The sequence below is a fragment of the Vigna umbellata genome, chromosome 1, assembly GCF_029865625.1.
Source record: "Vigna umbellata cultivar VRB3 chromosome 1, Vumbellata_1.0, whole genome shotgun sequence".
Classification (NCBI taxonomy): Eukaryota; Viridiplantae; Streptophyta; class Magnoliopsida; order Fabales; family Fabaceae; genus Vigna; species Vigna umbellata.
The window spans coordinates 88,288,791-88,314,254 of record NC_142165.1 but is presented as its reverse complement, the minus strand read 5'-3'; the positions used below and the strand labels follow the sequence as shown (position 1 = coordinate 88,314,254).

Genomic DNA, 25,464 nt, shown 5'->3' with positions numbered 1-25,464 from the left:
ATCAAATTGATACTAATGTCGTGACCTAACTTAACACGTGGAATATTAGTGCCACGTCACATTCTCATTGTTGTGTGACACAATGTCAGTTTGACACACGACATTTTAAATAAAAATAATTTAGTTTTTTAAAAAATTAATAAAAAAAAGCACTCACACATGCTCTTTAACCCGTGTTAGTAGGAAAATAACACCACAAAAACTTAATTGCTTCAATTTTTCAAAATTAAAGACTTAATTGAGATAAATAGAAAGTGAGGACCTATTTAAGAAAAAACACTATAAAGAGAGACCATATGTATGATTAAACCTTAAGATATTTTTTCAAAATTGGAAACGCTTATTGAGAAGAATGCGGACACATAATGAGTTTATTTTTGTCATTAATTAAAATTTATATCTTAATTGTAATAGTCCAATTGAACTTAAATGTAGACAATTAATTATAGCTATTTGGTTAAAGTAATATATATATATATATATATATATATATATATATATATAAATATTATTCATATTCATATTTATATAAATTTTTTATTAACTTTTTGGTGTCAAGTTTTTTATATCTATTTTTTTAAACTCTTATAGGTATATTTAAAAAACATAATTAACATTTATATAATTAACTAAATATAAATATAAATAAACCTAATCTTTTTAAAAATATTTAATAAAAATATCAATTTAAAAAATATTTGTAAAGATTTATATACAAATTAAATTTTGTTTAAATTTTGGAAGAGACAAATTTGTTTAATTCTTAAAAATATTAGGTCTAAATTGAGACAAAATAAAATACAGGAACCAAATTGAGACAAAATAAAAATACAGGAACCAAATTGAGACAAAATAAAAATACAGGACCAAATTGATACTAATTCAATAACACGTATCATTGTTAGTGCCACGAGACACTATCATTGTCGTATAGTACAATGTCAGTTTGACACATGATATTTTAAATAAAATTACTTAAAAAGTTAAAGAAAAAAACACAAAGTGATGCATGACACCCTTTTTAATTATGTTAGTACAAACCTAACGACAAATATCTAATTGCTTTAATTTTTCAAAAATAAAGATTTAATTAAGACAAAAGATAGTGAGAAACCTATTTAAAAAAATCACTATAAAGACCATATATATAATTAAACGTAAAGATTTTTCTTCAAAATTAGAAACATTTATTGAGAAGAACGAGGACACGGAATGAATTTATTTTTGTCATTAATTAAAATTTATATACTTTGTCCATACATATTAATTATATTAATACTTAAATTTAGAAATTAATTCTAGCTATTTGGTTAAAGTATGATATATAGATATAAATATTATTCATATTCATATTTATATAAATCTTTTATTAATTTGTTGGTATCAAGTTTTTGATATGTCCGCAAAATATACTGATTTTATTATGTAAAAAAAGTTAGTATATTTTAAAAACATTATAATTAAAGGACATTAGTGTATTTTGAAAACTCTGAAAAACAAAACAAAATACCAAATTCAATAAAATAATTAACTTAATTTCTCTCAAAACGCGTACCAGAAGAATTTAATTAAAGTTATATACTTTGTCAATACAACACAATATTGATTGATGTTATATGGTATGCTATGTATTATTAATCCAATTAAATTTAAATTTAAACAATTAACTGTACGTGGTATTCGGTTAAAGTAAGAAATGAAGGCAGAATTGACACGGCACAAGGCATGCATGAAGACTGAAATAGGCAGTACCTCATGGAGCAGAAACAAAATAAAACAAAAACTCAATCTTTCACCGTCCCGGTCTCCCATGTGAAAGAAGCCACCGAAAAGTTTTATATACTTCATGTTGCTATTGACATTTGGTGGAATGTGGCAGAAAAAAAAGTAGAGGACCCCACATGGCAGAGTAAACAGTGACATTGAATTTGAAACTCAACTGCTTCTTCTGATTCTCCATATCTACCTTCCAATCCGTCTTTTCCTCTGTTCCTTTAAGATAAAAATGCATTCATCCCTTCTTAAAACAATCCACTATTAGAGTTTTTATCCCTTTTCGCCTCCCTGTATTTGCGTGCCATCCAAGCACTCCCCTTTTCACCCTTTGCACTCAAAAAGCTAGTCCCAGGATCACACACAGTCACAGACAGAAAGAGAGAGAAATAGCTATTGCTCTGTGGTTGACTGTGTCTTCATGGGAATAAGAATCCACAAACTGTACTTCAACTGGGATTCATCCGATTCCTTTGTCTCTGCTGATTCATAATCTCCTTAAGGTGCGTTTTCTTCTGTCATAAATTCTCTTTCTTTTACTCCTTTTTCCCCCTGTCTGCTCTGGAATATTATTTTTGTCTATCTGGGGGCCTTCATGCTTGCGGTCTTTTCAATCTATAATCAACAACATAGATGGTGGGGTTGGTGGAAGTTTTTTCTTTTATGCATGTCCAATTATTTGAATTTCTCTTGAAGCAATTCAATTTGAGTCTATTCATTATCAAGCCTCATAGGGCGTTGCTTTAAGGGAAAAACACAGAAGAAAGAGCGATTTCGGTGCTGCAGAACTGAAGACATTTGAGCTAATTCGTACGTTTGACATGGAATCAATGCCTTTCTTATTTCCTTGCTTGAAGAACTGCTTGATTGATTAATCTATTTCTGAAACTGTAACATTATTTGATCGTTCACACAAATATCCCGCTGATTGGATATAATTTTTCTTGCGTTTTCAAAATGTCTTCAGAAGAACATCTTAGCCATTCTTCCTTGAAAATTAGACACATGCATTTAGCAAGCTTTCTTACAAGTCATGCTAATTCTCTCTATTCATTTAATATTTTATTTGTCAACCTCCACCCCGCCTTTTCTTTTTCTTTTTATCATTTTCCTTGGTCTGTCATACTGTTTAGGATCTGAGAATCTTGGTAGCATGTGATTCCCACAATAAGAGGTGATATGGATTTTTTATTCCGTGATCTATCTACTCTTCATGATACCTGCTTTGCCAATGCAAATGTAATACCTCAAATAGCACTGGTTGGTAAAAGTTTTGGGATCACAACATTTTTTCCTCGAGCATTTATTTGTGTACGATCTTTTAATTCGTCAATAGTTCTGATCATGCTACATTTGAAGATTGAATTGAACTTGAGGTCTTGCTGTTTCAGAAGAGGTTGTACCAACTTGCACCAAATAATATTGCATGGGTTGGTTTACTAAACTGCTCAAGGGATCCAACCGTAAATATTCAGGAGGAGGATATCATGGGAAATATGAAGAGGACAGATATTCAGACAATCATGATAATTCAGCGGTAATCACACTTTCTGCTTCTTGTAAAAAAATTATCATTATTTCAACTTATCATGTCATTTTCTAGCACGATAGTTGCTTGAACATAACATAGCACTAGTTCCTTTCGGATTTGGTCTAAAGTTATGAATTCTAATAGTCTGAACTGAGAGCAGGATGATTTGACGGAAATTGAGAAAGAAGAAATTGATCGGGCAATAGCACTCTCTCTTTCAGAGGCAGATCCGAAAGGGAAAGGAGTTATTGGTGAGATTTATGCTTTTGCTTTTTTATGTATCTTGTTAAAATCAGGAATTCAGTGTGCCAGGTTACCTAAAATGTATACTCTAAACATAATGCATATCGATTTATTAAGTTCTTGTGTAACAATCTAAGTGTCTTGGTGTCAGTGATCAATTATCTCAATTAAAATATAATTCTAATCTATACCATAATCAGGATTTGTTGATTCTGATGCTTGGTTGAAAAAGTACTGAACATATTTTTCATATGGTTAGAGTCCATTAAAAAGAATCTGAAATTTCATTTGGTAAACTTGTGTTTGGAAATGGATTCCTGATTTTTTTCCCCCTGCTAAATACCTCATGTTTTTGCCTCTCAAAACCAGAGGACGACTCTGAATCTGAAGATGATGAACTGTGTCCACTTGACGATGAGGAAGACAATCGTGTTGGGGAAGTTCAGCAAGACGAAGATGACCATCATGCTCAAATTCAACAGGATGAAGACAAAAATCTTGATGAATTTCAACTTGAGGAAGATGAACAACTTGCCAGGGCAATTCAAGAAAGTTTGAGCATCAGTTCTCCTCCTCGATCTGACACTGATTCTTTATTTCAACCTCTTGCAAACTTATTCCCACCTGTTTACAGGTACCTGTGGAAAAGATGATACCTTTTATCTGTAGTTAGAGCCCAATTTCAAATACCACATATGGAAATTGCCAAACTTCACTGATTGTGGTAAACAGAGGGGGACAAATTATTGTCCTCATTAGTAAAATTGCTTTAATGGAACACATGCGGTAACCTGGTTTTTGCAAAATGTGCTTGCAGAACTTGTGCTGGTTGCAATGCCGAGATTGGCAGTGGAAGATTTTTGAGTTGCATGGGAGGTTTTTGGCATCCCGAATGTTTTTGTTGTCATGCTTGCAAACTTCCAATCACTGATTATGAGGTTAGATTCTTGGGTTGATTGCTATATGCTTCATGAAACTCAATTTGAACACATTTAGCTTTCTTCTGGAATTCAAAAATGAAGATCTTTAGCTTCTTTTTTTTGTTAATATGATTGTAAATAATGTTCACATCCGTATCCATTTGCAGTTTTCAATGTCTGGAAATGGCCGTTATCATAAGTCCTGCTATAAGGAGTTGCATCATCCGAAATGTGATGTTTGCAAAAACTTTGTAAGTAATGGCAGTGAGTTTTCTCTTACAGATTTTTAGTGAATTCATTATGCCGGTGTTTGATTAATGGTTTCAATAAAATTTGATTGGCATACAAATTTCACTATATCATGTGTTTTGTTGGAAGACTATGGATGTTGAGCCGTTTTCAAAGTTAAAGTCATTTTACACACTGTTCATTGCAGATCCCACCAAACTCAGGTGGCCTCATTGAGTATAGAGCACATCCTTTCTGGCTACAAAAATATTGCCCATCGCATGAGCGTGATGGAACTCCTCGTTGTTGTAGCTGTCAAAGAATGGAGGTCAGTTATAACGGCCTCCAAAACATGTGATCATTTGTTCGTGTATCCCATTTCTCATTCCTTTCTCTGTCTTTCTTTTGCATTTTCATATCTGATATGAAACTTTCCAATCAATGCAGTCAGTGGATGCCAAATATCTGTTGCTTGATGATGGCCGAAAGCTGTGTCTGGAGTGTCTTGACTCAGCTATCATGGATACCCATGAATGCCAACCTCTCTATGTTGAGATACAAGAATTTTATGAAGGCTTACATATGAAGATAGAGCAGCAAATTCCTATGCTTTTGGTTGAGAGACAAGCACTGAACGAAGCCATGGAGGGAGAGAAGAATGTAAATGTTAACGTTTTGAACATTCATTCATGAAATTTTCCTTTCATTTTCTCTTCTCTACATCATACCCTTCTATTGTCCTGATTTTTGCATTGCTTTTTGAGTGTAGGGTCATCACCACTTACCTGAAACTAGAGGACTTTGCTTGTCTGAAGAGCAAACTGTTCCCACTGTAGAGATCTCTTCTTAATTTCAATCTTCATTAATGGTTTAAATTCTCAATAAACTATCTCTATTCATCAAGCAGTGGTTTATACTCTTTTCTTGTAATTCCAGATTTTAAGGAGACCAAGGATAGGGGCAGGATACCAGCTCATAGATATGATAACTGAGCCTTTTAGACTGATCCGTCGATGCGATGTGACAGCCATACTTGTTTTGTATGGCCTTCCCAGGTATCCTTCTGATGCCTACTATTTTTATGAACTCGAGTGTTTGCATTTGGAGTTCACTGTATAAATTCAAGATTTTTTTATGTTCATAGGCTATTGACTGGATCAATCCTGGCTCACGAAATGATGCATGCGTGGCTTAGACTTAAAGGTACCATCATCCTTCATGTGATCAATGTGGAAAATTTGTATTTTCATTTCATAGCGCTAAATTAGACAGATTTGTGGGGTTATGGCAGGCTATGGCAATCTGAGGCCAGAAGTTGAAGAGGGAATTTGCCAAGTCTTGGCTCATATGTGGTTAGATTCAGAGATCTATTCCAGCTCTGGGAATGAAGGTGCATTACCATCATCGTCGTCTTCTGCTTCTTCCTCATCCTCCTCCTCACCTTCATCCTCTGCATCGTCTAAGAAGGGCAAACGTTCTGACTTTGAGAAGAAACTTGGTGAATACTTCAAACACCAGATTGAGTCAGATAGTTCATCAGCTTATGGAGATGGATTCAGAGAGGGTAACCAGGCAGTGCTCAAGTATGGCCTTAAAAGGACCCTTGACCATATCCGAATGACTGGTAGTTTTCCATATTGAAAAGCGGTTCAGAGTGAGCAATTCATTTTCATGAATAAAGTAAGGAATCTCAACTGTTGATGAGAAAATTTAGGAGTTAGTGAAATATTATGCACAAGCATATGATATCAATGGTTATTTTCATCAATGAGTGAGACTTTTTACTTTCTCTCTAGAGGATGGACTCACTTAGAGAAACCAAATGGAGAAACATGATACAATCTTCTTTCCTCTACAGCAACCGATATATCAGCTTTTTCATTTAAATTAAATAGGATGCAAAGATTCAAAAAGTATATAATTTTGACATTACACCGGACTAAATAAGGAATCAAAAAGGCTCCTGTTAGTCTCCGGTTGCCAAAAGTATATTTTTTCTCTTTTTCTTTCCAGATAAACGTTGTCTCTTATATTCTATATGTGTTACAAAATACCTTGCAGCAGTTGAAAATGCACAGGATTTTAAGTTTCTATTTACTCTCTGCGAAGGAAAAAGTCATTTTAATAATTTTTTTGACAACTTTTTTACCACCGTGATAGTTCGTGATTAATCCGTTTCAAATATATGAATCAATAAAACAGTGACACATAGTTTATTATGAAAAAGTTATTAAGTTGTCGTAGTCTTCAAGCTAATGTCTTTTTTTGATTATCTTAATAAAAGAGGTAAAAAGAGGTTGTGCTTCGTTTGTTGAATGTAAATCAATAACAAATCGTTGGGACAATCTTTCACCTTTCAAAACCAAACTTTCTTGCTCTATCTTGAATTCAGAATGCTAATCTTTTACACAATGAATTGCATTTAAATCCAAACCTAGATGGAAATTTCTTTTATGTCCAACCTCACAATATGAAAAGCAATAAACAATGTTGCAATGAAATGAAGTCCGTTATGTATTTCATGAATTCTCTACAATTCACCTTCGTGAGATCTAACGAACAGAATCATCAATTCTATTTTAACAGCTTTTATCTCCTTCATGCTCTCCATTTCAAATTTTGATAATCATGTTATTAACGGCAACTTATTGAACACACCTTATATATTTTATCTTAATAAATTAAAATTATTTATCCAAACACACTAAAATAAAATAGTAGATTGTTAAATATTGCTTATATTTTATGCAATGATAGCTCATAAAATATTCAATACTTTCTACGTGTGCAAGAAAAATTAACAATAAATAAATGGTTTAGAACTATTAATACCTTCATAAATAAATAAAAATCCTTTTTAAAGTGCCTTTTCAATTTCTAAAATGTTGGGATACAAACAACATTCCACATCAGTTAAAAGAAGATGCAGATATGAGTTTATATACTCCATTGGTAAGAGGTTTTTGGAGTGGTACCAAAAGCAAATCCGTGAAGATTTGGTCCAAAGTGAAGAATATCTTACTATTTTTCTATCCTCATCATCATTCTAGATCAAAACATTTAATTCATTCATTTCTAACATAGCAATCCGGTCACAACATAACAATTACTTTACAAATAGTGTTCAAAACCTCATCCATTTATCATAGTCTTCTCATTAACATTATAAGCATGAAACAATAATATTTTTTTTTTTTGACTTTTACTAACTTCTATTATCATAAATAGTTATTTTCTAAAGCTAAAAGTTGACAACTTTATGAATTGAGTTACTCACAACTAAAGACGAAATGCAAAGTATCCAACAAAACAAAAATTCAATATATTATAGGTTAAGTTAAGATATCACTTCTCTTAATCGTTTTCACTAAGATTTATGACTAAAAATAAAAAAATAGAATGAATAATTCTATAAAATTGATAAAAATTTACACTATTTTAAAATCCAATCGATTTAAAGGATTCCCTAATTCCTCAATTTCACGGTGCAATTAATTTCTAAAAATGATGAAAATTTTTAAGAGAAGATGGATAAAGATAATGACATGTGATAACATGAAATTGAGAATGATGTTCAGGTACTGTGATTTGTACGCGGGCACTACAATTTGTTAAATTTATTTTATACTTTTTAAATAATTTTTATGATTTTTTAGTGTGAAAATGATTTTTTTTACTATCTACAGAGGAGATTTTATTTTTCAATTTTATCTTTTTAATAATTATTTTTTAAATTCAAATAAAAAATTATTTTTAATTTATTTTTTAATAATTAAATTTTTAAATTCAAATGATTATTTATAATAAAAAAATATTTTTACAATAAAAAATCATAAAAATTATTTATAAATTATATTTTGCAAGTTAAAAATTACATTATATTTTTATTTTAATAATTAAAAATCATTTCATAATTAATAAAATTTTTGCTATAACATTAATGGAGGGAATTTATTTTTTAATTTTACTTCTTTATGACAGTTTTTCTAAAATTTGAATAAAAAATTAACTTTTAATTTTATAACTATTTTTTTAATTCAAATAATTGTTAAAAATGTACCCGCTTTTTTATTATAGATAATTCGTTTAATTTAAAAAATAACAGAATTTAAATAAACAATGATTTAGAAAGATAAAATCTGTTATTTTAACTTAAAAGATAATTAAATATAAAGATGAAAATAAAAATATAATTATTTTAATTAAAAATAAAAATAAAAATATAATTATATATAAATAATAATATAGAAATTTATCGGTAATAAAAAATTTAACAGATAGGCAGGCACGTGGACCAGTATGAACATGACTGTAGCATGGTCGTGGCGAGGGATGCTTACCAATATGTGATTCCAAAACTGATCTATTTCCTTCTCCTTCTCACTTCTGTCTCTCTGCTACAAATCCAAAAACCACCAAATCGCGGGTAAAATAATCCTCATCTGGTTCTTCACTTTCTCACTTTTCTTCATTGCAATTTCACTTGTGTCTCCGTCACTTGCATTCATTTCACTGGATTTCGCTTCTGCTCTCGCAGTACCAAATTTAATTTTCCCGAGCGAGTTCTAGGGTTCCCGTTGCCATGGACCAGGCCGAATTAACCACCGAACTGGTAATTTCTGATCCGTTTCCTCTCTATTAGTTTCTTCGTTCCTCGATCTGATCGCAAAGTACCGATTGTGCTCGATTCCGTTTGGATTTAGTTCTCGTGCATTTTATTCTGTTGGTTTTCGATGTGGTTTGAATTTCTTCACTGGCATTGTGTCATGTTTTCTTGAAGGTTCTGAGTAGGGACATTCCATGGGAGACCTATATGTCCACGAAGCTCATCTCAAGCACCAGCCTTCAGCTCTTAAGGCGCTATGATCACCGATCAGAGAGTCACAGAGCACAGTTGCTCGATGATGTAATTTTTTTCAATTTTTTTTTTGGGAAAGTAATAGTAAATTATAGTTTGTTAATTGTTGTGCTGAACTTTTAAACTTGATTTGATTGCGATTTTGATTTGAAGTGGATTCAATTTGTGATTCCCAAGTTTGTTGTCTATTGGTATTGAAAGTGCAAGCTTGTTCGTTGTGTGGCAGGATGGTCCCTCGTATGTTCGCGTGTTTGTTCGTGTTCTGCGTGATATTTTCAAGGAAGATACTGTAGAGTATGTTTTGGCACTGATAGATGAAATGCTTGCAGGTAAATTGTTGAAATTGGTCCATTTTTTTCTCTCATTTGTTTGTCAACAGTGTAACAACCTTAAATTATCTTTTGCAGCAAACCCCAAGAGAGCAAGACTGTTTCATGACAGTACTCTTGCAGATGAAGATACTTATGAGCCTTTCCTAAGTTAAGTCTTTACTCAAATATGTTTTTTTGTTCTAATTAATTATTAGATTTCTTTGTTTTGGAGGTGAGACTAGCTCATGTACAGTGTATGTTTATCTATCACACACATTAAAATCTCTCATTAATACACTATATACAGTTCAGCATTTTTGTTTCAAATAAAATGTATTTGTTACCGTGTTCATTACTTCAGCCAAAGGTTTAAATAAGTTCCACATTCCTAATATATAGCTGATTTTTGTGTTGAGTACCCGATACTTTGTTTTTCAAATAACAAGTTAAACATTTTGGTCCATTCTGATACCTACTAGTTCTATAATACATGTGTTGCTAGGTTGAAATATGTTTCCCATTGAGTGATGGTGCACATTAAATTCCTTTTATTAACTATATTGACAGGATACGCCATTATATGATGGATAACTATAATGACAGGATACGCCATTATATGATGGAAAACTATCGGCTGTCATGATAATAGAATAGGTTGAAAGTTCAAAATAAAGATAGAAAAAATACTTTAGGGATCAGTTAAAAGAATCAATGTAATAGTGGGGACAAAATATGTTAGGGATTTAAACCAAAATTTATATATTATTAGGTCCCAATTTTAATTTTTTTTATTGGGTACTTAAAACAAATATTAGTCATATATATACTAGACCTAAAACTTATTTAAGCCTCAGCAAAACGGTTTTAAGAATTTTCTTTGCAGGGAGTCTAACCATTGATGATAGTATCTGAGTGTATGTAAAATAGTTCTTGTGGAAGATTATGCTTTATATGGTCATCTGTAGTCTAATATTATACCTTTCTTTTGAACAGAGAAACTGAAAGTCAGTCGCTTTTAATTACATTTCTTTGTCATTTCTTTTACAGAAGATCAAATGCTATGTACACTTGTTGTTTATATAATGTCATGTCATTGTCTTGGACTTCGAAAATTTCTTTGTACTTCAAATTTATGATATTCAAAAAATGAGAAAAAAGAATTTTATCCATCTTGCAGATTGCTCTGGAAAGGAAATTGGTTCATTCAAGAGAAAAGTTGTAAGATCCTTGCTTTAATTGTCAGGTAATACAAACTCGAGATCTTTTCACATTTTAATTCTAAAAAACTTCTCAGACTTTGATTAAATATCAGATTCAAGCTGTATAAGTTATTGCCTTACAAGTTATTACAGAATTTCACCCTTTTCTGATAATAGTGTCAGGCCAAAAAATCAGAATGGTGTTGTGTCTAATGGAGAAGCATCAAATGGAAAGAAGCCATTTACCACTATTGATGATGTTTTGATAGGATTAGTAAAATGGCTTTGTGAACAGGTATGCGATACTGAAAATTGTTTCCATCTCTCTAGATCCACTGGATAATAGTAATTCACATATATGTTGACAATGCAACTAATCTTATCAACTTAGGCAGGAAGCTGCCACAATCACTTGACGTGTATGAAAATTAAGTTAGATTTGTGATTGCACAAGTGTGGCATTATTTTCTGAACGTGAACACTAAGTTATAAATTGTACCACTGAATCAATTAAACTAGACTCATTAAGATTGAACTCAGATAAATAGGATGTTTATGAAATATTCTGAAGATGTTAAGGATCCCTTTCTACCAAATATGCATGCTTTCTTACGTTCATCTATGATTGATTTATTAAATTTGTAGTTGAAGAAACCTTTTCATCCTACTCGTGGAGTCCCAACTGCTATCAATTGCCTAGCAACACTGCTTAAGGAACCTGTGGTTAGGTCTTCCTTTGTTCAGGCAGATGGGGTCAAGTTACTTGTGCCATTGATTTCACCAGCATCCACACAACAGTCCATTCAGGTAAGTTTGTCGGAATCTACCTCTGAGAATCTGAAAATATGAGTAATTGAATTTTTCCGTAGTTGGCCTACCAATAGGATAGGTGTGCTTGGGTAAGCATGGTATATCTAGCTATGCCTGTAATACTTGCTAGAAATCGAAGAGTCTGTATTGCATTTAGTAAGACATGGATAACTTATGCTTGGTGCTTTTTACCAAATAATGATTGTTTTGATCAACATTGATAGAGTGATTTCTGATTTCAGATATGTTGGCTTCTAAATTGAATTATCACTAAAAAAAATAAAATGTTATTGATGAAGTTATTTAGATTTCGTGGGTGATTTTTTAAGGATAGACAAAGTGAACTTAATTGATAAATTCCTCTGTAACAGCTTCTTTATGAAACATGTCTGTGCATATGGCTCTTATCCTATTATGAGCCAGCAATTGAATATTTGGCTACTTCAAGGACTCTTCCTCGACTTATTGATGTTGTTAAGAGCTCTACAAAAGAGAAGGTATTGCTTATTGAATTTATCTACATCTCATTTCTCTCTTATAAACAAAATGTTGTTCACATCTCTCTATTTCTTACAACATCATCAGTAGTTTCAGACTTATTGTTCTTTTATAGCTGTTAGCTTAATTTGTATTAACTTTCTGCTATATCTCTGTCTGTAATAGTAGCAAGTAGATATTTTTTGTTTATAACTTTCTCTGGCATAGCAGTCTAATGTTGGTACACTTGATTTACAAGGTGGTTAGAGTTATTGTGCTGACTCTTAAGAACTTGATGTCAAAAGGGACATTGGGTGCTCAGATGGTTGACCTTCAGCTGCCACAAGTTGTCCAGAGTTTAAAGGCACAAGCATGGAGTGATGAGGTCAGATAATTAAGACCTAGACTACGTTAATTTCCTGTTGAACTTGTGTGCAAATTTATAGCAGGTGCCATGCAGAGAAAAATATTTTTGATTTATACCTTTTGCTATTTGAACTTTAACCGTAAAGTTACTGTCTTGTGACCTCACAATCAGAGGTTCAATTCCTGAAAACAGTGTCTTGCAGGATTAGGTGTTATGCACCTATGCCTACCCTCCCCAAACCCCATCAAGTGGGACGGGGAGTCTTGTGCTTTAGGTTGCCCTCTATTTAAATCTTGCTACTATTGAAGTATTTGCTATCAGAACTAATATTTTAGTTTTTTTGTCATCATAGTCAGTGTTTTTATATAACATGGCCTTTGCAATATTATGTATTATTCTTGTCTTATGTTGTCATGCCGATACCAAAAACAGTTAGATACACTTGCTGTTATCTGTGATTCCTCACCCTTTTAATGGCACTTACCATTTGATGTATGCACTTAGGAAAGTCAGATTTACTGTTACAGCAGAATTTACTTATTGGAATGATATGATGCTTCCTTTCGAGTATTTATTGTTACTCAATAGATAAGTTGTGATTTACAACATGGTTGATGAAATTTGATTAATCTGTGATGCATTGCTTCCTGGTTACACAGTGACTCTTGTGTTGGCCATAACAATAGCGTTGTCTCTGTTTTCTATTTGCACTGTAATGCACAAGTGTACATGAACCCTTATGCATGATACACCAATCATGCTGCTAACTTTAATACACATTCTGGAAGGTTCACCGGACATCAGTTTTTGACTATTCTAAAGTGTCTTTTCCATTCTCTCCTTCATTTGCTTAAACTATATGTGTGTGTATTGCTTGAGATTTATCACATTATCTTAAATTACAAACTTAAAAATAGATAGCTCTTTTAAACCTCTATTATTACATTTCCTTTTGAGATAGCCTATTTTGTATTGTTAGCCCAATATTTCTATTGATTAGAAAAGTTTGTGTAGGACTTATTGGAGGCACTGAATTCTCTGGAAGAAGGGCTTAAGGATAATATTAAAAGACTAAGTTCTTTTGATATGTACAAGCAAGAAGTTCTCCTTGGCCATCTAGATTGGTCTCCCATGCACAAAGATCCCTTATTCTGGAGAGAAAATATAACCAACTTTGAAGAAAATGATTTCCAGGTATATGTGCATTTCTTCCTTTGTGCTTTAATTTATTTCTTATTTAAGCAAACATGAAAATTTAGGCTGAGGAAATAACAAGGGCTTCAGTTGCTTGTGACCGTACTAATTTCTGTTATTTCGTATAAAATCGGTATTCTCAGATTGTGCTCATATTGGGTTTCACCTTGATAGAAATGGTTATGCACTAATACTAACTGGCTGGCTAGAGTGCTTGTGTAATCTATGAAGCTTGGACACACCTCTTCAATTGTGTGTCCCTGTGTATGACATGTACCAGACATCGACACCTGAATGACACGTATTAAAGTGTCTAATTTAGAAAACATATTTTTGGGTCTATGACAAGTCTGACAATGTGAATAAGGGCAGATACCATGATTTTTATTCTAAGTATCTATTATAATTATAGAAATAAGGAACAGGTTCTAAATAATTAAGAATGTTTAGATTATATATGTATTATTAGGATGTTTTTGTTCATTCTCCTATCGTATCTTTATACAATATAGAAATTTTTGAACTTGTTTGTTTTTCTTTAGATGAATCTCGGCTAGAGTGTTCTTTTCGATGATGATTATTAAGAAGGGGGTGAAATGTCTCAAATGAATTAGATTCTCTGTTCACTTTTTGGATTTTAGATAGATGGATTAAATTTATTTTTTGTTTTAGGTAACAATATGTTCAGATTTTTATATCTGATTAACTTTTTTTTCATAGATGATTTTGACTATGTAACTCTTGATGGTGAATTTAAATAATTCATAATGATGTTCAATACACTACATACCACACACAGAGACACCCCTGTGTTGCCGTGTCCGGTGTCTATATCAATGTGAGTGTCTGTGATACCTCTCTTATACTTTTCCATTTAAGACAGTATGGAATTACTTGATGTGTTCCGTGATAGAATATGACCTCACACATAGGACTTAGTCTCAGCATTACGTAGTTGATTGTGCAAGGTATATATGTTTTGTTTCTTATAGTAATTGTGATGGTATCAAAATGGATGGTGTTTTGCAAGCTGTGCAGACATGACATGAATTTCAATTGATAATTGCTGTGTACTCTGACGCTTTTGTTAGAAAAATAGGCTTGAGTTCAAGAGAGGGGTGAATTAAACTTGAAAAGAATTTAGAAAGTTTTTACAAATGATTGAATGATTAACTTTGAACAATAAACAAACCATTTTCAGCTTCTAGAAATACTACTTTTAATGTTCTTTAATTTTCCATAACCCTGCAATATGTATATAATTCAGATGAGTTGTAAGAGACAAGAAGAGAATAACACCAAGAATTATAGTGTTCATCCGCATCTGGTTGTTGAATCACCTTGATTAGACTAGTAGACTAATTTCAAGTTTTTAGAAGCACCTTACAAGAAATTTAGTACAACACAAGATCTTGAATCCACTAGATCTCTTACAACCTTTTCTGAACCTTTTCACAACAAAACCTTCTTGACAGCCCTAGTCTAGAACAACCAACAACAAAGAAAGCAATTTGGAATTGAATACAATTAAGTTCAAAAAATAACTCCCTCTAGAAGCAATGCTTGGTGATCCTCAACAAAAATGAGTTGCAACACTTAATCTTGATCTTTAGAAAGATTTTTCAGAATGAGAACTCCCAAAGATAGTTTTTCGGTCAACTAAAAGTAGGATTCTGAAGTTTAAATAAAATTTTGGATAAAAAGCTATTTCGGGTTTTCTTTTTGAAGAGAAAAGAAGATAGAAAACAATTCCGATGAATTGATATTTTCAACTGGTTGAAAACCTATTTCAATTGATTGAGAAGTGAGAAATTGGTTTTCAACAGAAGTTTCAGGTTTTTAACCAATTAAAAACTTGTTTTAATCGATTGAAATGCTATGCTTGTGTTTTCTACCAAGCTATGAACATTTCAACCTTCTAAAACAGATTATAATCAATTGAATTCTTAACTTTCCTTTAGACCCAGTGAATTCGTGTAAAAACTCTTTGGAAACAATTTTAGCACAAAATATCAAGATCAGGCATCACACCCTCACTCAAACAAACTCTAAACCTAAGAATTACAACTCAACTAGACTCAAACAATAAAATCATCCAATCTTTATCAAGGTTGAGGCAAACTCCATTAAGTCATTCATCTTCAAATGGTTGGAAACATCAAATCATATCTTCTAATCTAACAAGTTTTCATTGGCGTTAATACATTGTAAATGATTGCAGCTGACTGAATCTCTTCTTTGTCATTAAGTTATGGTCAAAAGAGATAAATATGTTTAATTAATTTATTCCTTATAACTATCATTTTGAGTCCTAAAGCGTTGCCGGTAAAACTTATTCCGTGGTCCAATATCATTTCTTTTTGTAAAATCAAATAACTTTTAAACAGTTTATGGTTCTGTGTAGCGGTATTGTTACTTGATTTCATCGTGTTAGATAAATACTTTTGGTGTTTGTAAATTAAATAGATATGATATTCATCTCAAAGTAAATATACATTATACTGTACGAAATATAGAAAATCAATGTTAAAATGTTTTGTTCCTTTGAGGGTGCTCGTGGATCCTCAAAGGAACAATTGCTTACTATAAAACTATTTTCCTTGCTATCCATTTTGATAAGGAAAAAATATTTTTATAGCGGGAACGGGTGATTATGCTATATTAAGTGCCATTTGATAATGCTAGAAAGGAAAGATGATGATAGTGTAATCGTGCACCCTCTATCCTAAACATTCTTCTGATCATCTACTATTTATTAATACTATCTTCATCTGTTACAGATCCTAAGGGTCCTAATAACAATTTTGGACACTTCTAGTGATCCAAGGACTCTGGCAGTTGCTTGTTATGATCTTTCACAGTTTATCCAGCACCATCCTGCTGGACGGATAATTGTGACAGACCTCAAGGCCAAGGAACGGGTGATGAAGCTTATGAACCATGAAAATGCTGAAGTTACTAAGAATGCACTACTCTGCATCCAGCGGCTTTTCCTAGGTGCCAAGTACGCAAGTTTCTTGCAGGTTTAATTCTGTTTTGTACGTTGGTGGCCTACTGGATGCACTTAATTCCTTCAACTTCACTGCTGTCTCAAATATTGGGTCGGTTCTCGTGTACAAGGCTTATTCATTGCTTTAGTAATTAATTTATTGTGTATGGCATATTAAAATTTCGGTTTCAACAGTAGAACAAATTTTATGTGAGAAATAAGTATTCTGCTGCCGAATAAAACAAGTTTTGTAATTAAATACTCGAACTTGTGCTTGTAGTTACGTTGAATTTGTTAGAGAACAACATTTATTGTTAAATATGAGCTATCTGAATGAGTCGAGGGGTCAATGGACCAAATAAATGTTTTTAGGTTTATAATGTTATATATTGTATTTTAGTTACTGATAATTTCTTTTAGAAATGTCGAAGTGTAAGTCAGAAATAATTATATATTTTGACTAGAGAACTTGGTGATGATTATACCAAATGGCATTTTCATTTTTAATTTTAAAATAGAAAATTAATTTTTAAAACTGATGTTTTATTTTTTTTTATTTTTTAAATAGATATCTATCCATATCTTTAATAAACATCAGTCACATTCATTATAATCTTTATTTTGTTTAATAAAGTAATAGTCATCTTTATTATGACTTTAATAAACTATAAATTCCTTAATTTAAAATCTTCTCATTCAAATTTGATTATAAAACCACAATCCAACAAAAACCCAATAACACAATTTAGTACAATTACATCCCATAAATCACAATTTCTACACTGCAACGACAATAATTCAGTAGCATATAACCAAACCATAATAAAATTTCAATTCATCTTCTAGTCATGCAACACCTTTCACAACAAACGTTCAATTAACTCAAATTCACACTTACAACAAATGAAAATTTCACCAATGAATTATCTAAATTTCAAAATTGACTCAAATTTTAGCTTATGTCAACTTTGAAGAGACAACCTAAAAATTTGAAAAGTCCCAACTGACTTCGAACTCACAAAACCTCTACCTTAACCTATAGACAATGAAAAGACGATCGAACCCAACCAACAAAACACTAGTTAACAAAGAGTAAAATTAAAGATGCTAGAAGTACATACAAACTCAAAAAGACCTCACACACTTTCCAAAAGAGAATAGGTGTGAAAAGGAGATGAAATTTCAACTTAACTGAAAAGATATTGCATTTATTTTTCCTTTCTTTTTACTATTAAACCAAAATAAAGTATAGAAACAATTTCATAAATTGTGATAACTGCTTTAGAACCACTCAAATTGTGTCAATTATGCTCATTCTTCCTATGTTTTACAATAGTTATCGTAAGCTAACTCTTCTTTCGATTTAGTTTTATTCCTTTCTTAACTCTGAACACATACTTTATTTAATATTATATTCTATAATACACTTATTGATGAACTCTTTATTGTCTGTTTTTACTTGAATAATTTTTTTTATCTTTCTCCTCAATCTCTTGTATCTTATACATTTTCCTCTTACTTACATCATATCATTCCCTTTTACCTCCTATCTCAATCTTTTCAATGTCCTTAACAAACTTATCACTGAAAAAATAACAAATGAATGATAAATATAAAAAACATAAAATAAAAAGTTAAGGGACTAAAATGAAAAGAGTAATAATAATAAAAAATAGATAAACGTATAATTTAGGACTTAAAAATATCAATATCTAATATTTTTTTTATCAATGAAATTTCCTTTATTAAAAACCATGAACAACTTCATAAATTTATGATAAAAACATATTATATTATATGCATATTCTTAATATCCGTTCTTCATTTATTTTTTCTTTCTACCAGTGAAGGTAATTTTTCCATCGATTGTGATAACAACAATTCGTTTTAGACCTTCAAAGTGTATACGATAACCTTATTGTGGGACCATACAATTTAGTGGTGCTACACTTTCAACTACAATTATTTTGGGAAACAAACAGCCACTCTCTTAAATGAAAGATGTGCTTTTCAAAATTTACCATACGTTCACATGGTTTTGTAAAAACCTAACCCGACTCATGTTCAACCAATTCAACTCATTTATTAATGAGTCGAAAAAATTTAGATTCGGTCTGACCCATCAGAGGTTGATGGGTTAAATGAATTGACTCACTAACTCACTTAACTTGTTTTTATCCTCTTCTTTCAGAATTCTTATAACAGATTATTAATGATCGATCAAATTGAAACAGTAATAATTTGACCAATTGATACAAAAATGTTTTACATAGACAAGAGTTTGAGTTGTAATGTTTTATTTATTCGAATAATTAATTAATTTCATTTCATTAAAAATAAATAGGTGGGTTGACCCAGCTCACCACGAGTTTAACTTGAGTGAACCAAATTCTTAATAAGCCGAATCAAAATTGACTCACATCAAAATTTCACATTTTTTTTCAACCTAACCCAACCCAAACTTGTAGTAGATTAGGTTAACTCACGAGTTTCTAACTCATTTTTACATCACTAAATTCACATAGGATATTAGTTAAAAATGTAATTAAATAAGAAATTGTAATGGAATTGTATAAAAGATGACAGAAAATAATTTGTTTGTTTGTAAATTTGATATCATTGAAAAGAAATAAAAGAAAATACCCAGATTCCACCATGAAAGAAAGAATCACTTCTGCCAAGGAGCATGCCATTGAATGTCAATAAATTGATTTTGTTTTCAGTTTCTCAATAATGTTTCATGAAAATAATTATTACCACGTGGCTCACATATCCAGAAAATGCTGTTGGAACTGTGATCTACAATTTAGATCACGATAGAAAAAAAGAGTGTACTATTTTTCTTCTATTTAAATTACCTAAGAATATCTAATAATTATGTTTTGAATGTAAGTGTTTATCATATAAAATTATGTATGAGTTATTTTAACAATTTAAAAACAAGGTTATGATCTTTTGTAAGTTGAGTTATTTTTTATAAAATATTTAATAATCACTGAAATAAGTTAAAATATTTTTTAAATACATCTCAAAACAAATACCTATTTATAAAATGAATTATAATTAAACTTCTTCACTAGAATAAAGATACCAGATTACTTTAAAACAAACTAAAGCTGGTGATTTAAAAGTTATGTATTCACAGGAGATTTTTCAAGTGATATTATACTTGAATATTTTAGTTAAGATTTTGAGTCTAATGGATATAAAAAATATAGTTAAAAAAGGTTTTATTGGTCTGATTAACCAAATTCTTCTATAGAAATTAATCATAAAAAGTTAATAAATATTTCATTCTAAATAGAAAAAACTAATCAATCAAAGCCGACATTGCATGTTATCTTCCTCTTTCTTTCGTACATGTTCTTATCACCTCGCTTTAGCTTTAGAGGGTAAAAAGTACAATGGATGACTTACCAGTAAAAGTACAATTCTTAAGCCAAAGCAACCATTTTTTGTTTTCAAATGAGCTCCAAATCCATTAGCGCTTAATTTATTCGGGATAATTAAGATAATTATTTGAGTGTTCAAAACCATAAAATCATAAAGGATTCATTAAATAAAAAATAAGAGTGCTAAAAGTTTATAATTTTGAATAAATTTTACTAAATCATATTCGATAAACCGTACGTATGATAATATTCGCTGGTGATTTAGTCAATATGTATGAAGATTCTAAACTAGAATATTCTATGTACTCCTTTTTTTATCAAATTATTTTGATAATAAATATTTTATTATTATCTAGATTTATCGTATTCATTAGAAAAAAATATTCTTTTAATATTATTAAGAGTAAATTAAATATTTTTTACAGTTAACGTTTTATTTGTATATAAACAAAACCTAGGGAGAACTGGATAAAATGTAAGTCACATTAGCAGTAAAAAAAATCCAATACTAAATTTTTCAGTTACTTGTTTAGTTACAGTCATTCTCTCGTGTAATTTTGACAATTTTTAAACTATATCCTGTTCCAACAACAGTTCGCTTCTATAAATTTTCAGGTAGAGGAATCTAAGGAAACAAATTTCATGTCTCACATTAGTCAAAATTTAAAAAAAAAAAATCACTATCTTAGAGGGTTGATCCAGATATATATATATATATATATATATATATATATAAACGCTATAAAACCAAAATAATTTTTTAAAAGATAAAGGAAAAAAAAAAAAATAGAAGACAAATATATTACCACTTAAGAATATGAATATATAAAAGGTGCCTTATTTCAGAACACAACAAGTACTTATAGTTGAAATGGCCTCCATGTACATATATTTACATAAAAGTTTGAGTTGAAGTTTTGATGCATCATCGATTAAACTCTGCAAACGGTTTGGATTGAAATGAAAAAGATGCAAAGCAGAGAGAAACGAAGGGATTATATAAATTGACTAAGCCATCATTTGGTAAAACTCATCGAAATCAAGAACACCGTTGTGATCAATGTCAAAGGCACCAATCATGGCAACACACTCATCATAGGACCTGTCATCTCCAAGACGGTGCAACATCCTCTGCAACCCCTTCGGGGTGATGCAACCACACCCTTCTTTCTCCCACACAAACATCTCAAAAGCCTTTCTCAGATCCCCCTCATCACCATCACCACCATCTCTCTTCATCAGCTTCGTGAAATCCTGCAAGTCCAACATGTTATCCCCATCGGAATCCAGGTCATGGATCACCCCTTCGACATCCTCGTGAGACACGTGCTCCCCAATGGACCCAAAATACGACCTAAGCTCGTAGGCCGAGATTTTCCCATCTCCATCACCATCGAAGTGACGAAAAGCTTCCACCAGGCCGTTGATGTCTTCCTTCTTTGGGGTTGTGCATGTTGACATGGGAGATCGTGGAGAAGCAGTTGAGGATTGTGATGGTGAGTTGGAGGATCTTGATCTTGGACGACGAAGGCTTAACTTAAGAGTTTTGTTGGAGAACCACTTAGAAGGGTTGAAAATTGTATCCGTAGCCATTGGAGGTATGAGAAAGGAGAAAAAGCAAATGGGTTTGTGAGGTTTATGTAAGTGGTACTAACGTATAAATAACAGCGTAGAAGTCGGTTTTAATATAGGAAAATGTTTTTTTAATAAATTTTTTTATAATTTCTTTATAACGTTTACTTGATATTTTAAAAAAATCGTAATCTTTAATATAATACAATGGAAGAGGCAGAAGGATTGAGACGTGGTGATGTATATGGAAAGTAAAATGGGAGTTGCTGTGAAAGTGCGTGATCAGAAAAATAAGTGATGTTGTTGGGAAGGAAAGTGCATGGTAGTTTCCTACTGGGTCCAAAAATAAGTGGATGGAACAGTTTTCTCATTAATTCAAATCACTCTCTCTTGTGTTTTCCTTCTCAGTACCACACTCTACTGTTTAGGCCTCCCTTCTATTTTTTTCTTCTCTATTTTCCAACATTTTTACCCACAAACAAAATAATTACCATACCTTTTATTTTATTTTTATCTCACAATAACTACTTTGACATAAATTAATTATAATAAATTACATAGTTATCACCATGTTTTACTATATGATTTATCACTCTTTTTTTCTTATATATGGCGTTAATATCAAATGATTATGATTCTTTTTCGCGAAATAATTGAAATAGCATTTGATTTACCTTTTCTAGCTTTGTACGTCTTTCCTTAAAAACAAAAGTTGAGTGAACCACATTTTCTAAATCACCTTAACTGATTGAGTACTTTTGTTTCTTAAAAGAACAGGAAAAATTCTTACCTAAACTATTACCACTCTCTTATCTCCTTCTTTTTCTTCCTCTATCTATCTTCTGTTTTCTTCAATAATCACCTTTTTAAACTAAAAATTATTGAAAATTATTAAATGAATTATACTTTATGATTTCTTTTTTATTTTTAGCTTTAACTTTACTAAAATTTCTAAAGAGAAAAAATATAGTTAAGTGCATTATATATTCCTTACAAAATGACATGTGGATAATGAGGTGTTCAAATATCATCCTTCATGATGATGAAACTCTTAGACAACTTAATGAAATTTTAACATTGTTATATTTTGAAGATAAATCCATACATTTTTTGAAAAGAAATTCATTTTAATTTTTGAGTAAAATTTCAAATATAAAAACATATTTAATCTTAATTTATAATATATTTATGGTCAAATTTGGATAGAAAATTTATTACTTTCTTCAACAGATTCATCAACAAAAACATTTCTCGATAATATAAATTTTAAATTACTGATAAATTTTATAAATGAATTTATCCACTAACTAATAATAAATCTATATTTAAATAAAAATTTATCGTTATTTTTATTGATGGAGTTTAAATAAGTATTGATGGATTTTACCAAAAACAAAATTATTTGATAATTAAAATTTGTATTATCAATAGATTTATCAATAATATTTACTGATGAAATAAATTCATTAATAATATAAATTTTAAAATTAGTCATTAATAATTTGAATTTATTGATAAATTTATTTTTGTTGATAAAATTTTGTCAATAACTTTAGTAATTTTTGTAGTTAAAATTATTTATTTTATAAGTTTAGTGTAAATATGTTATAAATTTTTAGCTAATCAGAACCATTAGACTGAAAGATCATTAGTTTGCACAACTATTATCTTTGTAATACTTATAATATTGTACTTTAATATTTTAATTATTCTTTTTAAATTTATATATGCTGCTGACTCATGATAATTTTGAATTTTAATTTTGTAATTACATAAATTATATATTAATTCAAATTATGTTATATAATTTCTTTATAATTATATTTAAGATATAATGTGATGTGAGGTATAAATCTTAATTAAGTGAGGTTGTAAGTAGTCTATTTGATATATAATCAGATCCAAGGCAATAATGCTTACTATATGACTATTGTCACTAGAGTCATTGTCATATCTAGAAATTTCGATGTGTGTAAAAATACATTTACGATTCTAAATAATTATTGAGCTTTTGTTGACTATGCATGTATTAATAACCGTTACAAGATTTTTTATTGTCCTCGCCGGTGGACCTCCATATTAATTCAACCTCCAATATTAAATTTTCTGGTTAATTAGTTCAGCTATCACAGAATACTTCAACCAATGTATGTTTCTTTCTTCACGAGATTTCTGACAACATATCGGAAAAGTTTTTTTTATTCTAATTTGAGCTATTTTTATATAAAAAGTCATTTATTTACACAATAAGTTGATATTTGGAACCTAGACTTTAGTAAAACAAAATCTGAAAAATAATTTTGTTTACATCTAAAATTTGTAACCTACGATGATTTATCTTTTTGTCAATATATTTATTTTGACCAGATCAATGGGTTAGTTATCTTAAAACTACTTTTAATCAAGGATGAATTATTTTTTATAAATTATGTTAGACATCCTATTATATATGAAAAATTTATTAAAAAATAAATAAAAATATAAAAAATAATTGATTTAGAACTAATATGAGTCTAATTATCATGTAAATCTTACAAACTATTAACAATACTTTCCTTCAAAGAAGGAAAACTAGTCAACGAATGAAACTATATTAACATATCACGTTAGAACATCTAAATTTTTAATTAAAAAATTTATTCACAATACAAATATTATTATAATCTAATTCAACTTTTTTTTTTATTAATATCAAACAAAATGATGTTATTCAAGCATAACAAATAATATGGACTGATTTTTTAATTTTAAATGTTAAAAATTTTATATCAATAAAAGTTATTAAAAGTAAAATATTTCGATAATTCTTAACTTCATAATTCCTATTAATACATTTCTTAAAAAATAAAAATAGAATATTTGAAGGAAAAACTAATTTACTAACAACTTCAAAATCACTTGTCATTTTTAAAGAATTATAAAGACCCAAAATTTCGCATCTTCAGGTTATCTAGTTCTCAAATAATCAAGCTCAATATCTTAAACATAATTGATGAAATCAGTCCTGTGAGAGATAGAAAAACAAGGTTTTTTTCACCTCAAACTCAGCATTCCAAGAATCTACATCATTTCAAGATTAAAAAAAAAAAAAAGTGGTACATTTCTCCGTAGGTTTGTTCTTGAAAGGTCTATTATGAGAATGGAAATGATCTTAAAAAATATTGGGCCGTATCATAGTTCTTCATTTGTTGAAAATTGTGTGTAGGGGCATCATTTGTTGAAACTCTCGTATTTTTTGTTGGTAAAGTTTAGAGGATAAAAATACGTATGTGCGCGTCTGGGCTGGGCTTACATAACTGTTGTGTGTCTCTGAACAATCCTACCTTTCACATTTGTACTTAGACTTCTTCCAGCTCTAGTTTTCAGGATTCGGTGTAAAATAGTCTTCTAGCTTTTCATATTCTTTTTGGAGATAAATATAAAAAAATAATTTTATTTTATATAACATCACAATTAATAGTACACAACTATAGGTTAAGATATTATATGATTGTTATCCAATAAACATGAACAAAGTAAATCATTGCTTCATTATAATAATATCAAAAGGTAATGTTGTAACAAAAAAAAATTAATCTAAATCCAAAAAACAACTATAAG

At 30.4% G+C, this 25,464-nt stretch overlaps 3 protein-coding genes across 3 annotated transcripts; 2 read left to right on the top strand and 1 right to left on the bottom strand.

Moving 5' to 3' along the window:
• The first annotated feature begins 1,960 nt into the window (after positions 1-1,960).
• On the top strand, positions 1,961-6,792 carry LOC124833121 (protein DA1-related 1-like). Its single transcript, XM_047307510.2, has 12 exons — positions 1,961-2,276; positions 3,165-3,310; positions 3,465-3,555; positions 3,917-4,181; positions 4,365-4,485; positions 4,635-4,718; positions 4,904-5,023; positions 5,143-5,355; positions 5,465-5,527; positions 5,632-5,750; positions 5,840-5,898; positions 5,987-6,792. Exons 2-12 carry the CDS (start codon positions 3,200-3,202, stop codon positions 6,334-6,336), a joined length of 1,596 nt encoding a protein of 531 aa, XP_047163466.2. The 5' UTR covers positions 1,961-2,276; positions 3,165-3,199; the 3' UTR covers positions 6,337-6,792.
• A 2,193-nt stretch (positions 6,793-8,985) lies between these two features.
• LOC124833118 (vacuolar ATP synthase subunit H family protein) lies at positions 8,986-17,285 on the top strand. Its single transcript, XM_047307505.2, has 12 exons — positions 8,986-9,121; positions 9,233-9,307; positions 9,476-9,601; positions 9,780-9,882; positions 9,961-10,033; positions 11,042-11,107; positions 11,241-11,358; positions 11,709-11,870; positions 12,245-12,370; positions 12,610-12,735; positions 13,732-13,911; positions 16,692-17,285. Exons 2-12 carry the CDS (start codon positions 9,278-9,280, stop codon positions 16,938-16,940), a joined length of 1,359 nt encoding a protein of 452 aa, XP_047163461.1. The 5' UTR covers positions 8,986-9,121; positions 9,233-9,277; the 3' UTR covers positions 16,941-17,285.
• A 3,807-nt stretch (positions 17,286-21,092) lies between these two features.
• Positions 21,093-21,941, bottom strand: LOC124833123 (putative calcium-binding protein CML41). Its single transcript, XM_047307511.2, has one exon. The coding sequence runs from the start codon at positions 21,883-21,885 to the stop codon at positions 21,301-21,303; it is 585 nt and encodes a 194-aa protein (XP_047163467.1). The 5' UTR covers positions 21,886-21,941; the 3' UTR covers positions 21,093-21,300.
• Positions 21,942-25,464: the final 3,523 nt, after the last annotated feature.